This window comes from Amphiura filiformis, chromosome 19, assembly GCF_039555335.1.
Source record: "Amphiura filiformis chromosome 19, Afil_fr2py, whole genome shotgun sequence".
In the NCBI taxonomy this organism is placed as follows: domain Eukaryota; kingdom Metazoa; phylum Echinodermata; class Ophiuroidea; order Amphilepidida; family Amphiuridae; genus Amphiura; species Amphiura filiformis.
The window spans coordinates 46,682,278-46,706,398 of record NC_092646.1 but is presented as its reverse complement, the minus strand read 5'-3'; the positions used below and the strand labels follow the sequence as shown (position 1 = coordinate 46,706,398).

At 38.1% G+C, this 24,121-nt stretch overlaps 1 protein-coding gene across 1 annotated transcript in view; it reads left to right on the top strand.

The window, feature by feature from the left end:
* Positions 1–22,331, top strand: part of LOC140140606 (uncharacterized) — a 31,436-nt gene extending 9,105 nt beyond the window's left edge. Inside the window, exons 2-8 of the mRNA XM_072162363.1 lie at positions 1,778–3,285; positions 3,959–4,041; positions 5,389–5,599; positions 14,593–14,966; positions 17,129–17,315; positions 18,661–20,258; positions 21,761–22,331. Coding sequence (XP_072018464.1) covers positions 2,722–3,285; positions 3,959–4,041; positions 5,389–5,599; positions 14,593–14,966; positions 17,129–17,315; positions 18,661–20,258; positions 21,761–22,331 — 3,588 coding nt within the window. The 5' untranslated portion in view covers positions 1,778–2,721. The remainder of the gene's footprint in view (positions 1–1,777; positions 3,286–3,958; positions 4,042–5,388; positions 5,600–14,592; positions 14,967–17,128; positions 17,316–18,660; positions 20,259–21,760) is intronic.
* The last annotated feature ends 1,790 nt before the right edge of the window (positions 22,332–24,121 follow it).

The window sequence follows — 24,121 nt, the reverse complement described above, 5'->3', positions numbered from 1 at the left end:
AATAAAATTAACAGACGCCATCGAATTCCCCTTACCCCAGTGACCCCGACTGGAGTAAAGTGTTACACTTTGTTCTATTGAAATCAGATCAAAACCTATCCTAGGGTAGACCCACCCCCCTAGAATTAAATTCCCGAGTGTACAACTCTGAAACCGTTGATTTTAAACATAACATATCATGGCTGAGACCCACACAAGGTATATATACTACTGGTGCATACAATGCAAAATATTCACAAATTTATCAAGGGGTGTAGTACCACCTTAAAGGGTTATATGTTCCTTTTTTTTCATTTTTAATGAAACCCTAGTTGAATTTCAGTATTTTTACCAATATGCTAATGTATATTTCTCTTCTTGATATTCATTTCCTCAACAATAGAATAACCATCTCGCTAATTACTCGTAAAAAGGTCATTGACCTCCACAATGTAATTAACATACGTACAATTATTTTTAATAGTTCATTTCAAGCATTAATGTATTGAGAACATATCCTCCAAATCTGATGACATTCTTGCATAAAATAAAAATTTTACAGTCATTTTTGTAATTGAGGTCCGATTTGAGAAAAATGCATTTGAAAATTGAGATTTACATAGACGCCTGTGTATTAATTAATTAGTAATTAAGCATTATCTCACAAATTAAGCATGTGCTAAGGTTAAAAGTGGTGTTAATTGTTAGAGGTTGTCGATATATACAACATATCAAAAAATTCATTTTTTGTCATTTTTGACCATGTAATGGAAATTGTACCCAACTTATGACATGCGACCATATATATAATTTATAGAAGGGGGAACAATATTATATTGTGACCCTTATCTTTGAAGATCTTGTGCATATTTGAAGATCTCTGAAAGTCTTTCTCTCGGTTACCTATGGCATCTGTGATAAACACATTTGGAACTTACAGGCTGGTTAATTTAAAATAACATTCTGAAAATTTGTACCATTTTGCTTGTACTCCTGATCTATTGAGACTTTCTGCTTATCCAGTATTTCTCTATATTGCAATAACGTAATTTATATAACATTTAACAATAATGTCCTCACTACTTTACTTGCAGCTATTTCTGTAAAGGATTCCCTCTTCGCATATGCTGATTTAAGCCCTTAAATCACCTAAGGACAAATAGAAATAACCATGCTAATGCAACATAATTGACATATCATATACATTTCCTTTGTTTTTGTTTGTTATTGAGCTTTTAACTTCTCTCTATTCCCTTTACTTAATGAGAGTGAATTATCACTCTTAATTATGTGTTCACTAATATATACTTTTCATTGCCCCCATACCCTTATTGGGAGTGGTGGGTGGGGAAATTTCTTTCCGATGTTTACTTGATGGAATGACATTCATAAATGACTAACTCAATCACGCACTACATGTAGATGTTTACAAAATCGATGTTACCTATTGATCCCCATGCCAACACCATAACACACACAGCAGGGAGCTAGCATTACCGCATACCCGGATCTACAAACACAATTGGGATCGTCCATTTCTCGCCATGGGTAAATTTGTTTTCCTTTCGCTTTGCTCGTAAAACATTATTTCTTTAAGAATTGCCTGTAAAAATTTGTAAATATCAAGAAATTAAATTGATATCTCAGAAGGACATTCCTTGTATTCGGAATGCAATTCAATATGTCTGATATACTCTCATGTCCCATAAAATACTGTGCAAACGTTGCTATCTGAGTCATTAAAAATGGGAATCTATTATATTATAACACCTTGATGTTTCCTTTTCTTTTTATACAGATCATGGAGACTTGATGGAATCAGAGACATGGGCAGATGCACCCAAATAGGCCAATGTGCTCTCATAGACGGTGCCATGGTTCACTGACCCCTATCCAACTGTCAACTGAGCCCATGCTGTTGGGAATGAGTTTTATACTCAAAATTTTCAGAAGTCATTAGGAGAGTGTACAAGCATATTGAGGTCAACAAACTGTGGCACCTGATAAATTGGGTATGAGATCCAAGTATTTGTGAGCTATGTATCAGATTGTGGAGTTGACCTGAAACTGCAAAAACATGAAGTGTTTTAATTGCGGAGGTGCTCATAAGGCTCGGTTTTGTCATGAAAGCAGTTTAAAATGTTCAATATGTAATGAATTTGGCCACACATCAAGGAAGTGCGACCGTTGCTTTAACTGCGGTGGATTTCATTTGGCAAGGAACTGCACTAAGGGCAAAGGTCAAGGGTCAAAGGACAAAGGTCAGGCAAAACATAACATTGAGAGTCGGAGCGATGAAAGCGATGATAAATATATTGGATGCTTTAACTGTGGTGGTCCTCATATCACTCGAAATTGCCCGGAAGTTAAAGAAAGTAAAGAAGAAAAGTTGGAAGAGTTGGAAGCGGCCACAACTAATCAAAAGCTGCAAAAATGTCAGCACTGCGGAAAAAAGAACCATTTAACACAAAATTGTCGACATTTAAATATGTGCTTCAAGTGTGGTGGAACTGGTCATAGGTCATTCGAGTGTTCAAGTTTAAACAAAGACAATCTGAAGAACGAGCTGCAAAAATGCCAACACTGCGGAAAAAAGTACCACTCAACCGAAGATTGTCGACATTTAAAGAAAGACAAACTTAAGAACGAGCTGCAAAAATGCCAGCACTGCGGAAAAAAGAACCACTCAACCGAAGATTGTCGACATTTACAGAAAGACAAACCTAAGATTGAGCTGCAAAAATGTCAGCGCTGTGGAAAAAAGAACCACTCAACCGAAGATTGCCGAAATTCAAAGGCAGACAGTATGAAGGATACGTGCTTCAAGTGTGGGGAACCGGTCATAAGTCGTACCAATGTTCAAGTCGGATGGTACAGAAAGGGTCAGATAAAAAGGCAGAGAATTTGAAGGATATGTGCTTCAAGTGTGGGGGAACAGGTCATAAGTCGTACATGTGTTCAAGTCGGATGGTACAGAAACATGCAGATGAAAAGGCAGACAATATAAAGGATATGTGCTTCAAGTGTGGGGGAACCGGTCATAAGTCGTACCAGTGTTCAAGTCGGATGGTACAGAAAGGGCCAGATAAAAAGGCAGAGAATTTGAAGGATATGTGCTTGAAGTGTGGGGGAACCGGTCATAAGTGGTACCAGTGTTCGAGTCGGATGGGACCTAAAAAGAAAGGGTCAGATGAAGTGTGCTGCTACAAATGTGGTGGACTTGGTCATAAATCTTACGCTTGTCCAACTCGGAAACGGCAAGCAGAACATAAGGTAGAAGAGTCAATGGATAAGAATCAGTGCAAGGTGAGTACAGACCTAATATGGGAAAAGGGTGCCCTAATATGGTCAAAGCATGCCCTAATATGGTAAAAGGGTGCCCTAATAGAGTAAAAGGGTGTCCTAATATGGTAAAAGCATGTCCTAATATGGTAAAAGGGTGCCCTAATATGGTAAAAGGGTGTTATATGGTAAAAGGGTGCCCTAATAAAGTAAAAGGGTGCCCCAATAAAGTAAAAGGGTGCCCCAATAAAGTAAAAGGGTGCCCTAATAAAGAAAAAGGGTGCGCCCAAATTTACCAATTCAGCGTCGATTCTGTGCCCCCTCCTAGCGATGAAAGTCAAAATTTTCAAGCGCTTCACATGCATTTCAGCACAAAATCATTTGAAAGATCAATTTAAGACCGATATTCAACTTCATTATATAAATCACCGCGAGTAAACTCACATACTTCTTAATTGCGTATTTAATGTGAATTAATTTTAAAGCAAGATACTTTATTTTCATGAAACAAATTTGTGAAATGGCGGGAATGAATGACAACAATAACTTTGCGCCATCTGTGTTACGGTCGAAATCGTCAGGGTTTGTGTTGGGCATGGCTGATTTCCCACAATGACCTCAAAACAGATAGCGCGCAGTTATTATTGCACACAGTTATTATTGTTTGCAGTATTCTTTGTTTTTGTGCTGTTTTCAGGCCGGTGAAGATGTTAAACCGACATTGACAGAAGCCCGCAAAGACAATACTCAAAAGGAAAGTGGACCACCAACCAAACAAAGGTAAGACAAACGGACAAACAATTTGTAGGTCGCAACACATACATGTAGTGGCGTATGTGAAGGACAAAAAACATTTTCGAACAAAACATGTTTGAAGGATATTATATGCTACTAATAACGGAGTCGATACTCCTCCACTGTTATCTCTCAGTGGTCCAATTCATTTGAAATTGAAGTTCAAGGTTCAAACTATTAAACTGTCTCTTTAATAGTTAAAAGAGAATAACTTTCGGAGGCTATAGCTAGCTTTTTCGCCTCTATGTGAAACGGAAAGTTTTGATACTTTTTTGTCCTTCATGTACGCCACCACATGTAAGTGTTGCGACAGACAAATTATGGGCAGTTCAGGTGGTGGCCGCATTGCATTCTCTAAATTCAGTAAATTTTCATCGTCAACCGTGTAATTGAATGGGATTATTTTGAAATTTTAAAACGCTTGAAATATCACAAACAAATGGGCCTATGTTAATAAGTAATATAAATACAAGCTAAAACCGTTGGGGTTCGATAATGAACCCCACAAAACTAACCAAGTATATTTAAAATACCATACGGCCGGGCGGTTTCACAAGTTGCCGGCTCGATCATGTCATCCACCACCTGGGGCAGTTAGTCATTTAGAACACACTCACACACCCCTAAATGTAACCCAGTGCCGATTAAATGTGCTTGTCCACAGAGTCTTAGCCAGAAATCAGAAACCACCCGTCCAAGTAGCTACCAAAATGTGACCCTCAAATATAAAACAACTTGTCTAGATACCCATGGAAGGGTCACTGGGGTCAAATATGTCCTGATTTGGCCTTTACATATCACTCTGAATTAGTCTCAAGTTCATATAACCTTAAAATCATCTGTTTTAGAGCTATCACATCTGTAAAATCCATCAAATCCACCCGTCTAAAATTAGATTAGCCCGTCTTAAAGACGGGTGGACGCATGGCTGGCTAAGACCTTGCTTGTCCGTGCATGGTTCCTACTACAGGTGGACATGACCCCTGACATGAAATGAAAAATTAAATTGGGAAGGCAAAAAATGGGCAAAGCATATTCTTGTCAAATTACTCATTTACAGCAGCAGCAGCAAGTCTACAGCAGACTGCTGTAAGATGTGTTATGAGACCAGGCCATGTCACTCTTCACTGCCCCCCCCACCATACCACACTATATATCCATATTAATCATTATTCATTTACAGCAGCAGCAGCAGCAAGTCTACAGCAGACCACTGTAAGATGTGTTATGAGACAGGCCATGTCACCCTTTACTGCGAATGCCCCCACACCATATCACACTATGCTGTAATGCATTTCCCTGACATATTAATTATTATATACTCATTTACAGCAGCAGCAAGTCTACAGCAGACCGCTGTAAGATGTGTTATGATACAGGACATGTCACTCTTCACTGCCCCCGCACTATACCACACTATGCATCTCCTTGTAAAGAGTGTAATGGAGCATATAACCACTCAGGTTCTTGTAACTTGAAGACAAAGCTGTGCGAGTATTGTAAGCTTGATGGACACATAGTGGAGGACTGCCCATTTAGAAGAGTAAGTATTCTGAGAACTAGTATACAATATTGACTGCTTTTTATTCGGGGCATGGTTAAAATTATAGGCCCAAGGTGATCTCAAAACTACGCCTCGGGCATAGTCATGGTTTTGAGATCACCGCAGGCCTATAATTTTAACCAAGCCCCGAATAAAAAGCAGTCAATATTTGTTTTATATACATGTACCAAATCATAAGATTCTTGTCATCTGTTTGGTTAAAGCATCGATTTTGAGAAGAGAAATTAATAGTTTCAATGTGAACGGCACAGATTACAACCTGCGATTTTCGTGTAATTATGGCGCGCAAAAACATCATTTTACGCTGGGAACGCAGAACTATGCCCGCGGAATGGTTACTTTTCATGTTTTTAACCAATCAGATGGCGGGAATCTTTAGATGAGGTATATAATACTCCCTATTCACCCCTTGCATGGTTCTGCCATTTTAGGTAGAGCTTCAAACTGGCAACAGACATGAAAGGAAGAATTATGTAACTGTACTGTATAAAGTATAACTGAACATTGTATAACTGATTCAATTCCCATCCATGTATGTTGCCAGTTCGAGGCTCTACCCAAAACTTGATTGCAAGGACCGAATTCCAGAAAAATACAGCACAAATTTAATACAGTACTTATTTTTTTGGTAAAATATTAACATTTTGCCAAGTGAAACACAGCTATATCCTCATCTTTGGCTTCCACATGTGGGACTTATATGTTATCATCCAAATGGTCTGTTTGTTTGTTTGGCTGTCCGCTCTTTGTTTGTTTGGTCTGGTTGGTTGTTTGGCTGTCATTTATCCATTCTGCAGCTTAAATGCAATAACCAATCAACTTCAACTTTGTATGGTGATTGGTGATAGGATATGGTGACAATATATTTATTAAAATCCCCGGGGGGGTACTCAGTATAAATGACCATACGGGGACGTGCCGAAACATGGGTAGCATTTTCAGCCTTCTGGTATATCAATGACCCCTTTTTCAAAGCCTATTTTGGTATATGAATGGGTCCTTTTTTCAAAATGTTCTCCATTTTTTTCCGAACACCGCCCCATTTCTCCTTAATCTCGCCAACACTCTCCCCATATTTTGGTCCAACTTGTAAAAACTAAGACAATTTTGGGTAAATTCGGCCGAAAATTTTGACTTTTGGTATATCAATGGGTCCAAATTTCTTGAAAAATTGGTATATTTATGGGTCTACTTCCAAAATCTCAATGGCACGTCCCTACCAAAACCAAACTTGAGTACCCCGGGTTAAAATCATTTTCATGAAAATGATTGATAGACCTGTTTTAAAATGTATTATGAAGTGTCAAGCATTATTAGACACTAGATATTCAAGATAAATTGTATGTAAATTTTATTCTTAATTTAAATTTCAAATTCACAATTTGGATTTTAACACCCACAAGTGGAGCCATGTTATCAAATAGTGAACATAACCTGTGTCACACATAACGTGTGCAGGGCTTCAACTGGCCCTATATTTCCTATATTTCCTATATTTTTGAACTTTTCCTATATTTCCCTATAAAGTTGTAAAATGCCCTATAATTCCTATATTTTTTTTCAAAATGTACGTATGTGTTTTTATGTGCACTGTTTATAATATTGTGTCTCAATGAAGACAACTGAGGGATGCTATGATGTGCTCTTTTGTATAAATTGGGCTTCAAAATAACAGCACTGATCGAATTGGTTTAAATTAACATTCATTATTATTTATGGAATATTTAATTAATATGAAGTTATGAAACACCACATTGGTGGAGAAATATTTTTACTGACATTTTGGTTTAAAAATCACTGATATTCACATCAAATTCTTATTCAGTTGCTGTGCCTTATCAAGCACACAATTTGATTTAAAGATTTGAAAAAAAAATAATGATATTTGGTATCTAGGTGGAGAAATATTTTTACTGACATTTTGGTTTAAAAATCACTGATATTCACATCAAATTCTTATTCAGTTGGTGTGCCTTATCAAGAATACACACAATTTGATTGGTTTCAGTTATACATTATGACACAATAGTGGATAGTCACAGTGCATACACTGCCCCGCATTGGGGACACGCTTGTAGATCCTCAATGCAAGTCCGCAAACTAAGAGCATGTTTCAGCAGCTTAGATGTGGGCAGATTTGATGAGATAGTTCATGTCCACATTGTCCGGATCTGGTGGTGTCAGGAAGCATGTTCCGCTCTACTATAGTAACTGCAAATAGCCATTTTTGTTGGCTCTGATGCAGGTAGATAAGATGATCTGAGGACTGCCAAGTATATGTAGTTTTCTGCGTTTTGGTTTGAATGAGATGTGATATGTTTATACTGGGTATGATGTCATTAGTCTCCTAGTAGATGGACATAGGCGGGGTTTGGTGAGTGTTGATTCCAGTTACTCCCAGTCAAGGTGTCTCAACATGCATATGTCAGAAACACTTGTCTTGGATAGTCATTATGGACAAACCAGGCTGCACTGCACACCTCTGGATCTTAATTGTCAAGGGTGTCAATGTTGTTTCTCTGGTGAGGATCCCATATTGTCTGACAATATTCCAACAGTGGGCAGACAAGTGCGTTTACGCTACCTCCTTTGTATAAAACTTGTCACAAGAGGATAAGTTGCTTCGAAGAAGTCCCAAAATTCTATTTAGTTTTATGGCAATCTGATTTGTGTGTCTGTTCCAGGTAAGGCTGGATGAGAGCTCTACTCCCAGGTAAGGGTAATGATCAACTTTGTCAAGCAGACTGTCTCCCATCGTATACCCAGGGATGTAATGTAAATCTTCAGAAATTTCCTGATATCAGGAAATTTTACTTGGATCTTCATTGTACAAAGTACAGGGAAAATTCTGGAAATGTGAAAGAAGTTTCAGGAAATTATGTCATTGCTTGTTTTCATCCTTTACAATTGGCTTGTTTTTATGAGTGACTCCCAGTTGGGTTTCCCAGTTGCAGATGATCGATGGTTTATGTCATTTTGAAGAATTATGGAGTCTTCAGCAGATTTGATTTCTTAATACACAATGCAGTCGTCGGCGAATAATTTCTCTCTTGAAGACAGGTTGTCAGGCAGATCATTGATGTAGATTAAAACAGCAAAGGCCACAATAAGTGTAAAAATACTATGTGATAAAACCAAAAGGTCCACCGCATGCACTTCCATTATACATTAAGGTATAGACTGTGCAGTGTGATATTATAACAAATGCATATGTATCAATTTAACTGAAGTCATTTTTCTTCTACATTTATTGTCTGTTTTGTTTATACATATTACATGTACAAGTGTAAGATCATACTTACACTTCTAATAAAACAAAATTATTTGTATGTTTTGACAAATGCTATACTGACACTTTTGTGGGAAACAAAATCAATTTTGTCAAAATTTGAGCAACACATTTATCACCAATTAATTGAACATGATCATACATAGACTTTCTTGAGTGTTAGATAGGAATCGCTATAAGGGGAGATGGAGGAAGCCATTACCTGTGCAAATTATGCACACACTAGTAAGAAACTGTTAAATACAGTGAATATTGTACATTTTGTGTAAAATATGTCGATAAAAATCCTCTATTATACATCATTTGCCCTATATTTTAACTATATTTTCCCCAAAATATTCCTATATTATCCCTATATTTTTTCCCAAAATGGTCCTATATTATCCCTATATTTTTGCAAGAGTTGAGTTGAAGCCCTGACGTGTGTCACATGACGCGAGTCACACACTAAGTTGGCCATTTTGAAAATACTAAACTCAGATACATGTTTGCTTCTGTAGTATAAGGTATCAACTTTTGTGCAGCTTCTTGTTTGAGGAGAAATATTGAAAAAGTAAAAACCCAAATTGGGGTCATTCGGGGTCATCTGGGGTCAAATCGCCATAGACTGCTGCAGGTTCATGAAATTTGGTGGAAACAGCCACCTTAGTGAGGCAAATAATGTGAAGGTCATTTTGGGGTCAAGTGAAATTGCGCCGGTTAAAATGATGGGCATCAAGGTGGAGGCATCGCGGCCGACGCTTTGCGTCGAGAACTGCGCAGGTTGAGAACCGCAAAATTCTAGTTACTACAATCCTTAAGTTGCTGTTCAGTAAAGCAAAAAAAAAAAAAGGTTTGTCTCAAAGCTCACGAGAAATGTAAAAACAAATGCGAAATGCGATTTTTTTTTTTATTCCGACTTTTTTTCATGGTATTTTGAGAAAAAAGTCTGATTTTCGCCGATTTTTTTCTTGAAAAAACTAAAAAAAATTTTTTTTTTTTGAAATAAACAAAATTTCCGCATTTGTTTTTGTCAAATCGTGGGATTTTACAAACGCACGCGCAAGCTTTGAGGAGAACTTTTTTTTTTTTTTGGCCTAATATGAGAACCAGTTTTCTTAAAACGTTTATAAAACCTTTTTTTTGGTACACAACTTTCTAATTTCTTTTGAAATCCAAGTAACAGATTTAACATACTTTTTAGGAACAGTTTGATCAATAGCTCAGCATTAATGTTATGTTCAATAAAATCCCAAATGTTAGTAACAATTAACATACATACATTCCATGGGCTTTTATGAATAATATGACACATTTGATCAAAATTTGCCCTCTTCAAACAATACACTGGTTTGTCAATACACTTTGCTTTCAATTTATATAAATCAAGTGTAAGTACTGCATCACTATAATCACAATTATCTAAATTGTAAGAAGCTTCACATGACTCAACATAAGAGGGATCAGATACAAAGACAAGATCAAGGAAATGCTAATTACCATTATAAGTGACATAAGTGGGATCGTTGAACACTTGAGTAAAACCACAGGAATACATGGTGTCAATTAGAAGATTAGGAAGAGCACCTTTTTCAATCAATGGCTCACCATTAATCCAATCCATGTGAATGCAGGGTTGGCAAACCCGTGATTTAGTAGCCCAATTGGGCGACTTTTGAATATTTTCCCCGCAACTTTTGACAATTTCCTGTCCCATAGAAACCAATGGTTACTATTGGGCGACTTTTCAACATTGGCTCCCGCGACTTCCGATAGTTTCCTGCCCCATAGAAACCAATGGTAAAGAGAAAAATTGGGTGACTTTTCGATTATTTGACCCGCGATTCGGGCTGAAATCTTTTGGCAACCCTGTGTGAATGTTGAAATCACCTACAAGTGAAATCAGACTATAATCATTCTTAGATGCATGAATTTTGAGACAATGATCAATGATCATCAAGAGCATTCATAATATCTTTGGAAGATTTTGGAGGCCTATACAAACCCAAAAACTGTTAGTTTACTAGTCTCAGCCAAAAAGAACTTTCCCTTTAGTTCGTTAATATCTCATGCCAAACAATTCCGAAAAGTTGACAGCCCTGTGGATGTCCAACATTTGCACTAGGCTGGATGGATAGGGGATGGATTGGGGGCTGACATTAAGGTTGTGGTTCTACTATTTTACTACGGTAGGCCCTATTGTACCAAAATATCATAAACATATAAATGAGAAAAATGTGTTATGGTATATTATGATTAGGCCTAGAAAAAAAAAATTGTTTGATTGGCGTAACATTTTAAATTAGGTTAGGTCGGTCGGCAATTTATTTATTTTTTTTTGCAAAGAAAAGTTGTTTCAACGTGGGGTTTTCAGTTTCTGAAAGCTGTAAATGTCTTCTTTAAAACAGTAAAACTCATTTTCGACCAGGGTCAACATGTGACCCAATCCCCTTGATCATGTCACATGTCAAAACTTGGGACTTTTCATGTTGTATCCTATTTAGCATGGCTAACATGCAGAGCATTAACCCTTTCTACGCTGGTGTCAACTGCATGTGACAAGTTTCTAATTTTCTTTACAAATTCAAAAATTCAGAATTGTTCATTTTCATGACCATGTTTGGAATCAGCATTGGAAATTAATAAAAAATGAATACAAACAAGCCTACAATCTACGAAAAAAGTCCTTGGAACGCTTGGTACACTCTGTCGAAATTCCGTGCAGAATTTCATATGATCATGGAAATGCGTATATTTTGCCTGGGAACAAGCATGACATCTACAACAATGATTTACCCTTCCCTCTCCCCATCAATCAATGTTGGAACACATTGGGAAACCGCTGAAGACTTTGGTATTTCTCAACATTGCACGGGGGAGAGGGGGTGACAGTTTTCCATTATTTATACGCATGCGTTCCAAGACTTTTTTTGTTGATTGTAGTTGGTTCAATGGTTCTTGAGATAGCTTGTGATATTGAAAGAAAAAATCTTAAAATTTGGAACTTTTGAAGCCTATATGTATATAATATGTGCAGCATGCAAAGTATTAAGGGTACTACACCCCTGGCCAATTTTGTGCCTATTTTGCATTTTTCTCAAAATTATAGCGCATTGGTGACAAGTAAGATATGTATATTATAGGGGCAAGGACTACAACTGCCGCACTGAAAATTCAGCAACTCAAGGCAAGTAGTTATTGATTTATTGATCAAATATTGGTTTTCCCTCATTTTTTTTTTTTTTTCCACAACTGTTGTCTGTGCTGAAATAAAATTTCCAGTGCAGTAGTTGTAGTTCTTGCCCCTATAATATACATATCTTACTTGTCACCAATGCGCTATAATTTTTGAGAAAAATGCAAAAATAGGCATAAAATTGGGCAGGGGTGTAGTACCCCCTTAAGACCTCCAGGAATGTATAATTTTCTGATTTTGATTTGCTTCAGTAATTTCAAGGACTAAAAGTACCTATTGTTGTGTATTGTTATACCAAGATAATCAGATCTGGCCTACACAAACTCTTATTTTGATTGCTTCAATGCACACATGGTGAACATGCAATGGGCTATTCCAGTTAAAATCCTTACACCCCAAATGTAAGACACGACCTTAATCATACACACAGGGAGTGTAGATTTCAAATGAAGTCACCCATTCAGGTAACCCCATTTGAAATTCACACTCCCTGTGTGGATGATTAAGGTCATGTCCTCCATATGGGGTGTGTGGATTTCAAGTGCAATAACCCAATGGGACACAGGTTTAATATGTTTTCAGTTGCACACAGGGTTGCCAAACCCGCGATTTGGTAGCCCAATTGGGCGACCTTTGAAGATTTTTCCCGCGACTTATGACAATTTCCTGTCCCATAGAAACCAATGGTTAAGAAAAAAATTGGGCGACTTTTTCAACATTGGCTCCCTCATGACTTCCGATAGATTCATGTCCCATAGAAACCAATGGTAAAGAGAAAAATTGGGCGACTTTTCGATTATATGAACCCTGGTTGCACACAAAAATTGGTGAGGATAGGACAACATATGGAATGGACACATTTCTTGGTTTACTATGTTTTCACTTGTGTACAAAAAATGGCAAGTTTGGGGAGACAAAGATAGGACATATGGAATCTCCCAGGTATGACAGGTATTTCCTGTAAACATGCAGTCACTTGCTTTCTGGTAAAGCTGAAGGGTGATTTAATTGAAAGTAAGTTAAAATTGTAATCTTGAAAGAGAAATTGAGTTGGAATACTGCCAATGTGATGAGGGAAGTGTAACCTGGTATGCAGGGTTATAGCTAGAGACTTTTTTTTTAATGCAGGGTGGTATTTGAGGGATTTTATTTTGAAATTGACAATTTTATTGAAAAGTGCCTAAATTTGGCCAAATTTTTATGTGATTTTGCAATTTTTGACACTTGAGTGCTGGGTGCTAGAGCTTAGATTGTTTATCAGTGGTGGGCTCTAAATCTGAGTGCCGGGCTCTACATACCACCCGCCGTAGCTTATCATTGCTGGTATGATGGAAGACTGCCTAGATCTAGAGTAAGTGATGTGCTATAATTAACTCTCTCCACGCGGGTGTCAACTGCAGACGACATGTCGCAATTTTTTTGACAATATTTACAATTAGCGTAAAAAATACATTGAAATGCGTATAAACAATCCTAGTTTTGATGATTCAGTCAGACGACGGTGGCCGACATTATTCAATGTGGCAACAGCCAATAGCGTAAACAAAACAGACAATATGACGGCAACACTGCCTGGACATTGGACGCAATTATTTTTCCCCGAGCCAAGGTGCGTTTTTAGCTCTATTGGCCCCGTTACAGAAAAAAAAATGCACAAAATATATTTCCCAGTGCAATGTATACATATTCACATGAAAATAAATAATTTTGGATTCAAAATGAATGTGAAGAAAAGAAATTATTATTATAGCCGGGAGTGGGAATCAATCTCGGGACCCTGTGCGTGGCAGGCGAAGACACTACCGCTCCACCACAAATACATACATGTGGGGGAAAAGTTTTAGCATATATATAACATATATCGTGTGTTATTCATACAAAAAAATTAAAAAAACAGTACTTACAATGAGGTTCACTGTCAAACCTCAACGGATTTAGACTGATAAAATAGTGCTTGATAACATGCATGCACTTTTGGAATTTTTGAGACATTTTCGTGTTTACGTGTGAAACCAATGACGACGTCAAAATTCAGTCCATCGTGGCCGCCCCCCCCCCCTGATTCAGTGGTCTAGAGATAGCGAATGCCCCCCTACAAATGTATCAAAAACCCAAAATTACGAAAATTCCAACTTTTTGCAGCAATTTTGCGCAAAATTTGTTGATTTTGCCCCCCGTGAAATTAACCTCGCTCACTCAATGCCCTCCCCTGAAAAAAATCCCTGCAGGACCACATTAAGCTCAAAATGGACAGAAACTCTTCCGACAATTATTATTTCAGCATTTTGAGTATAGAACAAATTTAAAATTGGGCAGAAATCGTACATTAAGGCTTTAAGTGCAAAGTATTGCTTGAATGGATGATTGTCAAATTGAAACAAAAATGACAAACTGGCAATAAAACAACTAATGACAATCCCAACAAAATTAATGGAATAAAAATATTTATACTAGAGTGTGTTTTTGTTTCAATTATTATAGTTTTGTCTTCATTCTTCTTTACTTCAGTGGACAGTGACACTCCCTACACCGGAAGAGAGGGCAGCCCGTAAAGCGTCACTAGAACAAGATGAAGCAATAGAAAAACAACTTTTATCTACATTCACTGACGAGGAGAATAACCAGGAAAGTATGCCAAAGGAGGACCAAGAAACCGAGGACAAACCTGAAGGTGGCATGATAAGCGAGGACAAAGCAACTGAGGACAAATCTAAATGTAGCATCAATAAAATCAGCAAAAATAGTACCAAAGCAGATGCGGGAAAAGATGATGGGGTAAAGGAAGTCAGAGAGGATATAAAAGAGGATGTTACCAAGGAGACGGATACTGAAGAGGACTTGACATCAGCCACTGCCACTTCTGGTACTGAGAGTTCTCAAAGGTAAATAAAATGTTTTATTTTCTCCAACAACAAAAATTTAAACAGATACAAGAAATGACTAAGGCAGAACCCAATAATAACAAACTAAAACTAAGCAAAACAGCAGAGGAAACAACATCAAGTGCATTATCTAAGACTTTATCTGGGACTTTATCCGAGCGTGACGCTGTGGCACCAATAAGCGCACACCTACCCCTGTGTGCACACACCTACCCGGTCACGCATAAAAAGCGAGATTTTCCATATGTTGCAAAGTGAGGATAAAAAAGACACATGCATAAAGACCGAGGTCTTTGTATTTTCACATTAGAAGTGAGAGGTATGCATATATACCGACTGTAAACCTCCTTCCTCGCTACGTCAAGCATCAGAATTTTTTCATGGTTTTACAGCCTCGCTTAAAAATTTGTTCCTTGGTTTGTAAAAAATCCTGGGTTTGTGGGTGTTTTGCTAAACACACTTCCTCACTTTGATGGTGATTCCAATCCACTAAAACCCCTACATGTTAATGTTTGTATCCACGTTTGGTGGCGCAAATGTATGTGTATACCAACCACACACACACATAATACCTCCACCCCATCTCAAACTCTATACACTCCTGATAAATTGGGTATTCTAGTTGAAATCCATATGCCCCACGTGACCTTTAAAAAAGTCTCCGGCAATCACAACATTGTGCGTTATAAATAATTATCAAGCACAAATAACACACTCATATTGACCTTAAAAAATTAATAAAAACAGCCATTTCTGAACACGCGATATATTCAAATTTCCTGGAAGCCAACTCAGTCCTTCGTTTAAATAAATCAGTGGAGCTCAATTAATTGCTCTCCTGGAATTGTTCAGGAGAGCAACTTTGAGCACTTAAAATTACACTCCTGGTAGAACTGAGGAGCTCAATCTGTGCTCCCAATTGAACATGAAGGCATTTATTGTATGTGGACGCAGATAAAACTTAATCATTAGTTGATGATGAAAATTATAAATTTCCATTTATAAAAATTTTTAAAAAATTTCAAACAATAAAAGCCCCAAAATTTTGACCAACCCGCTAAGAAGTGAAGTAAATTTTGCAATATTTGTAAATGTAACGTCAGGAAATCCTTCACTTTGTGTATGCTTTCCGTAACGATGGTTTGATGGGGAAATCCCAGCCGGCGGCCCAGTGGATGAAATTCACACTTTGGACCGACGACATGCGGTTAATGTTTATTGACTTATTTATCACAACCTGAAAATATTCAGTTTTTAATGTTTTAAGTTTATTTTATCATAAATAATCTACGTTTCCTTTATAATATTATTGTTATGTTGAATAAAAGCAATTTTAAAGGCAAAATCGAAATGATAATTTTTTTTTTGTATTATTGTGGCACCACATGTTTTAGCGCCATCAACAACACGTTAATTTAAGAAGTCTGGACCCCGGAAGTACAAAAATTTGCTAGAAATTGGCCGAGTTTGTGCATGTTTTTGCACCTGTTTCTGACCACGTTTTGGACCAAAACTGATACAGAAATGAGACCATATATCGTAGCGACTAGAAATGGAATATTAGGGCAAAAATGTACTTAATTTATTTGAACAATTGACATTTGATGGGGTGTAGCTAGACCCGTGGTACGTGTAGCATAGGTTCAATGCGCTGCGCCGTATTGATGGGTTTGGTTTACTCGTGCCTCCATCCAGGGCAAGGAGCGCAGTGAATTGCGCTAAAGGATCAGAATTCAGGAGCGCCAAGGAGCGTTAGCGCAATTGCGCTCCTTAAAAACGAAGGACTGCAACTGTCATGGTTATTTGTGCTCAATTGTCAGCAGCCTTCATTGTATACTGGGACGTTATTGCACTAGACAATTTTTGCTCCCGGGAATTTTGAATTTCGTGTGTTGTGAGACGGATGTTTTATTCATTTTATGGTCAATATGAGTTTGTTTTAAATAAAACCATGTGATTTGTGAATTATTTTTCTTACATATAAGGCATAATGTTGTGAATGCTGGAGACTTCCTTTTAAAATCTTCCACACGGGGTGTGTACATTTGTGTACATTGTAAACTTCAAATGAAGTCACCCATTCAGTGCTTGGAAAGTGTGTAGGTTCTGATTGAAATATAATGCTTAATTCTATTTATTTCCCTTCATTTATTCCTTTGCAGTGATGTATGCAGCATGTGTAAGCTACCTGGTCATAATTTGAAAGATTGTCATGCCTCCATCCCTGCTGGGAAAGCCTGTAGATTCTGTAAGAAACAGAAGCAGCATGCAGAATCCTGCCGTGTACGACGACGTTTGTGTAAGACTTGCGGCAGAAGAGGTCACATGGCTAAAGACTGTCCCATTAAGGTACGTATATGGGGACGTGTGGATATATGCATTTGTAAATACCTCCAAACGAGGACCTACATATGGATACACACATCACAAATGAGGACACATCTCCGACTGTGGACAGCTTAGAATGACCTTTTTGTCTCATACACCATCACATGAGGTCAACATTTACACTATCACTGCTGATGGCAGGTTATTGAACTTAGTCTTTAGAAATGAGATGTTAAGTAGTTATGCTGGAACACATTTGTAAGGGAGGCAAAATTTTTAAGTTGTCCTGCTGCCCGTTACCTAGGGCTGCTAAGAATACGCAAAATTTGCATTATTTCTGGTACAAATCTCGTATTTTAATTCCAAATGCATTTGGGAGCTTTTTGATAAAACCTTTTTTTTTAGATTTTGTGTTTTTGGCGGGAAATCATGTATTTTTGCATTTTTTGGTAAATCAAGGTGCATATTTTGGCCTCCAAAATCCCATATTCTTGGCAGGCCTTCCATTACCGTATGAATCTTCCAGGACAAATACACATGAAATGTGCATATGTGACCCGGCAGCACAAATGAGCCGTAAATTCCCTAAATTGTATTCTGAGTTACGGTGTAAAATGTGTACGAAGGTCATATTCATCGGTAACTTAAGCTGGCCCGACATCCGTCTCATTTCGATAGTCAAAATTTAATCAATAATCCTATTGTTGAAGTGGATAATAAGCTTCTACCTTAGATGGCTATATAGAACTTTTAATAGCTCTGGTCTTTGTTTTCTTTTATTGCTAAATCCTGTTCAAGTGGTGGGTTTCCAGGCATTGTATTTTGTACAGGTATGCATAACCAACAATTAACAATGAGAGAACTTTCTTAAACCTCGTTGACTTGGGGATGATTTGAAATGACCGCCAATTATGACTGTTTGATATTTATTGCCAACAATGTGGAAAAAGAGACACATGTAAAAACGTAAAAAGCTATAATTTTGTTGAAGGAGCAAAGTTTAGCAAACCATAACCCCGCTGCTGGATATCGTTTGAAGTCAAATGATATACCATTTTAAAGTTTATGATGTTTATTTTTAAACACAAAATAAAACAAAATTGACGGGGGAGGAATTTACGGCTCATTCGCCGTGGACGGTCACATTTTGGCCTCCAAAATCCCATATTCTTAGCAGGCCTACACCGTTACCATATGAATCTACCAGGACAAATACACATGAAAGATGCATATTTTGTTCAATTTTACTCTAAAGTGGTCCAATATTTAGATCCAGGTGGGCCACACCCCACCCCACTGCCAACCACAACCACCCCAGTCGGTATGCTGCATGTTACTGACCATGTTGGTTTTTACATCTTTTCAGAAATCCACTACAAAGTCAACTGCTGGTGCAAAATCGAACATCGAAACTCAAGCGGGAAACGAAACAGGAAGTGACACCTCCAACCAAACATCTAAGATCCAAACTCGCCGCGCAACGAAAGCAAGGGACTCTATTAAATCCAAAGATACCACAAAGCAAGTGGGTGCTGTTGCAAGTACAGCTAAACAAAAGACATTGACGAAAACAAACGAGAAATCAGATGAAATTGTGACTGACGCAGAGACAGCAGTCGCAGTTACAAGTAAACATCAGAATAAAGCGGGAGGTGCTGTGGAATCAGAGACAGCTGCTGATGAGGCTGCTGACAAGTCTGATGCAAGGAAGCTTCATACTACGCCCACACAAGCTAAAAATGTGAAATCAGCAACAGCTGCTGACAAGTCTGCTGCAAGTAAGCTTCATACTACGCCCAAACAAGCTACAAATGTGAAACCTGCAACAGCTGCTGACAAATCTGCTGACAAATCTGCTGACAAGTCTGCTGCAAGTAAGCATGATACGCCCACACAAGCTACAAATGTGAAACCTGCAACAGCTGCTGACAAATCTGCTGACAAGACTGCTGACAAGTCTGCTACAAGTAAGCTTCATACTATGCCTACACAAGCTACAAATGTGAAATCAGCAACAGCTGCTGACAAGTCTGCTGCAAGTAAGCAGCATAATACTACCACACAAGCTACAAAATCTTCTCAGAAGGTACCTGGTACAACAGCTGCTGACAAATCTGCTGACAAAACTGCTGACAAGTCTGATGCAAGTAAGCATCATAATACACCCACACAAACTAAAAATGTGAAACCAGCAACAGCTGCTGACAAATCTGCTGACAAGACTGCTGACAAGTCTGCTACAAGTAAGCTTCATAGTACACGTCCTACACAAGCTAAAAATGTGAAATCAGCAACAGCTGCTGAAAAATCTGCTGACAAGACTGCTGACAAGTCTGCTACAAGTAAGCTTCATACTACGCCCAAACAAGCTACAAATGTGAAACCTGCAACAGCTGCTGACCAGTCTGTGACAAGAAAAACTGATCAAGTTACAGATATTTCTGAGACGGTTAGTAAATCTTCTCAGAAGATCCCTGGTTCATCTAAGGAGATCTCAGGTTCATCTAAGGAGATCCCTGGTTCATCTAAGAAGATCCCTGGTATATCAAAGGAGATCTCTGGTTCTTCTAAGGAGATCCCTGGTTTATCGAAGGAGATGCCTAGTTCATCTAAGACTATCACTGGTACATCTAAGGAGATCCCTGGTTCATCTAAGGAGGTCCCTGGTTCATCAAATGAGATCCCTGGCTCTTCTAAGGAGATCCCTGGTTCATCAAAGGAGATCCCTGGTTCATCAAAGGAGATCCCTGGTTCATCTAAGGAGATCCCTGGTTCATCAAAGGAGATCCCTGGTTCATCTAAGGAGATCCCTGGCTCATCTAAGGAGATCCCTGGCTCATCAAAGGAGATCCCTGGCTCATCAAAGGAGATCCCTGGCTCTTCTAAGGAGATCCCTGGCTCATCAAAGGAGATCCCTGAAACCTCCATGTCTACAGGGAGAGTGACTAGAAGCAGAAGTAAAAGGTAAACTTGTAGTAAAAATTTCATTTGAATGAACACAGCTGCCAACAGCATGGCATGTGGCTGCGTACACTGTGTGATGGACGGTCGCGTGTGAATAATCCGCAAGTTAATACAACTCTTGCCTGATTGGTTAGTATTTTCATTAAGGGTTGACTAAGTATTGTTAGTTGAGGCAGCCAAAACGATTGCTTTTCATTATCTAAATCAATAAATTACACCTTGATGTTTTGTAGAAGTTCAGTCTACAAATCATATACTTTGAAAACTTGCTTGATTTATTGTTGTTAATGAGTTATGTACGTTTTACGAAGGTGATGTGGTTTCAGCCCGCTTTACAACATGACTCAAGAACCACATGACCTACAAATGTATATCTGTGATATTTGAATCCATCTACACACTTGCTATGAAATGATCAATGCAATTTTTGCCAAAGCTCTCTACCATTTGCAGCATACTGTGAATGACCAAATCGCAACAGTTGAACTAACCTGAAGTATCAAGGTTGTGCGTTTGCATTGTATTTTGAAATTACAACGCAATAGGACAAATGTGTGAGAAAGTATTGCAAAAAAGAAGCAAAACCCAACCAAAATGGAACATACATACATCAGAGGGCCTGCTTGGAAAGCAGTGCTTGTCACTGAAGTTGTTACCAAAAAGGCTACCAATAACAAAAAGATTCAGCAGGTTTTTTTACTATACAGGCATGTGCTATATTCATGCTTAATAATATATACATAGAAGCCCTATAGTAAGCTTACCTTATCAGAACAAAGTCAATAAAATATCCTCTTTAATCACAGTCCCTGATTAAGTCCAATTTAATACGCTTTCGATACACTGTAGGCAGCCAGAATTTGACTAAGTCCAATTTGATACACTTTTGATATACCTCTAGCCACCAAAAATTAACTAAGTTCAATTTGATACACTTTACATACACTAAAAAAACAGGCACAGTCCAATTTAATACACTTTTGATACACTGTATGCAGCCAGAATTTGACCAAGTTCAATTTGATACACTTTTGATATACATCTAGCACCAAAAATGAACTAAGTTCATTTTGATACACTTTACATACACTAAAAAACTGCAAAGTCCAATTTGATACACTTTTGATACACCACAAGCATGGCCAAAATTAACTAAGTTCAAATTCGATACACTTTTGATACATTTTGATACAGTTAGGTGGTATTTGATACAGTTTTGATACCCTATATTTTCAGTTGATACATTTTCAATACACCTTTGTATATCAAAACTGTATCAAATTGCCGTTTGATACAGTTTTAATACACTTTGATACACTTTTGATACACTTCTTGCTGTATAGAATTTCTGCTAGGGAAGATATTCAAATAATCCCATTTGAATTCACACTCCCTGTGTAAGATTAAAAGGTTATATGTATTCCAGACAGAGTTTATGGATTTCAACTAGAATAGCATATTACCCAAATTGGCTTTAACTCTTGTTTCCTTCCACTTTACAGCAGGCCAAGTGCATCTGTTGAAACTTCCCAGTCACAAAAACAAACGACTAAACCATCGACTCCGTCAAAACAAACCGTTGAACAGCACCCGTCCTCGAGCTCGACGACCTGCAGTATATGCGGTAAAAGTGGACACGAACCTGCCCAGTGTTTCCTGTGCTTTGGCTGCGGTAATGTTTCATCGCAATGTAAATGTGCTGTAGTCTGTCCTAAATGCAAACTGATGCAGTGTAAGTGTCAGACAGATGGTGCTCCAAGGAATAAAAGGAAAAGAGAAGAAGACAGTTTTGAAATTGCAATGGAGGACCTCAATGTTGATTTTGACTTAGAGAAAATTGCTGCTATGCGACTGCATAAATCTATCAGAGTTGAACTGAAAGATGTTACACGTAGTGGTGTCGTGGAGACGGAGGATGTTGGTGGCGCTATGGAGAAAGTTGTGACGGGCAATGCAGATGAAAAGAAGAATGATGATAATGAAGTTGAGTTTGTTGAAGTTACAGACAAGAGCAATGTGCCCATTGATGTGATTACATTGGAGTCTGATGAAGAAGAAGAACCTATCAAGTAAGTATATAGAAAACAATTAAGGGTCCTAGAAATGAACCCTGTGGAACACTATGTATATATTGATGAAATTACACACAAGAGCAATGTGCCTATTGATGTGATTACGTTGGAGTCTGATGAAGAAGAAGAACCTATCAAGTAAGTAAGGGTGTCTACGTTTAAACGTTTCACGTGTAACGGCCCGATAAATGCACTAACCGTTTAGAAAAATCGCTAACCGTTTAAACGTTTAAAAAAAAAAAAAATTTTACATACGTTTACACGGTTAACCGACCGGATTGTGGTCCGTTTAAACGGTTAGACAAATAACCGTGAATTTACACCCCTACAAGTAAGTATATAGCAAACAATTAAGGGTCCTAGAAATGAACCCTGTGGAACACTATGTATATATTGATGAAATTACACACAAGAGCAATGTGCCTATTGATGTGATTACATTGGAGTCAGATGAAGAAGAAGAACCTATCAAGTAAGTATCCTAATATTCAAAAATGCCTCCTTTGAGGACAAAATGTTGAATGCAAAGGGGACTCAAATGAAGTGAATGAAAGCATTGGGTTAACACTTCTATACTATGATCAACTTGTAATAGACGAGAATTAATTGAAATAAAGTTTTAACTTCAACACTACACTATTTTTCGCTCACCTGGAACGTTTTTAGCAGATGGTGATGCTGTGATGATATCTTGTCTACAATCGGGATATCTCTCACTGATGACGTCATATGAGACTAAATCGTGACCAAGGACTAGAAATAGATCCTATTTGGGATACCTTGTTGATGCCAAGGGTGGTTTGGCGTTACATCGTAACATTCTACATGTATGACGTCATTCTGTCAATCATATGATGTCAGCAGTGAGAGATATCCCGATTTTCACAGCATCACCATCTGCTGAAGACGTTTGTTGGACTAGTGAAAACGTTCCAGGTGAGCGAAAAATAGTGTATTGTTGAAGTTAAAACTTATTTCATTTTATCTACCACTACGTATGAATATCCACTCGTATGAGAATTATTTGTTTTTTGTAACTGCACGAGTCAATAAAATCCCAATTATGCCTGCGTAAATTCACAAAGGCACGCATCAGTCACGCAAAGTGCATTCCGTGTTAGTGCTGTGTGTGCGCTATATTAACCCACGATGTTATGAGTCGTGGCTGTCTGTTACAAGCTGATCAAAGAATAATTTTTCTTAACAAGTAGCTGACTGTTGACAAGGGGCAGTCTTCATTGAACAGCCCTTTTCAGACCCATCAGTAGGCAATGGGAGGCCTACATGCCTCATATTTAGGTACTTTGTCCTGGAGAGTTGGAGAGCTACTCCTGACAAAAGTTGATAAACTTGTCAGACGGTGAACCCGCTAAAAACTCACTAATTGTCCCGTTGTAAAAGTCTATCCCACAATTATTTTTGTATTCATTATTGGGCTGTTCCAGTTGAAATCCTTAAACCCCTTATAGAAGACATGACTTTAATCTCCCACACAACGGGTGTAGAGTCATCACCCATTCAGGTTACCCCCATTTGAAATTCACATTCCCTGTGTGGAAGATTAAGCTCATGTCTACCATAGGAGGTGTATGGATTTCAACTGGAATATCCAATTCTATTTGTTTTCTCAGGAATGTAGGAACAGAAGAAATCCAAGCACAAATCAACAAACACAAAGAAGTCGCACCGGTACCCTCAAAACCACCCCCGATGCGGTGCTTCAGGTGTTGGTCCACGTCCGATGCTGACGACTCCAACTGCTTTGTGTGTGGCAAAGATGGTCATCCATGG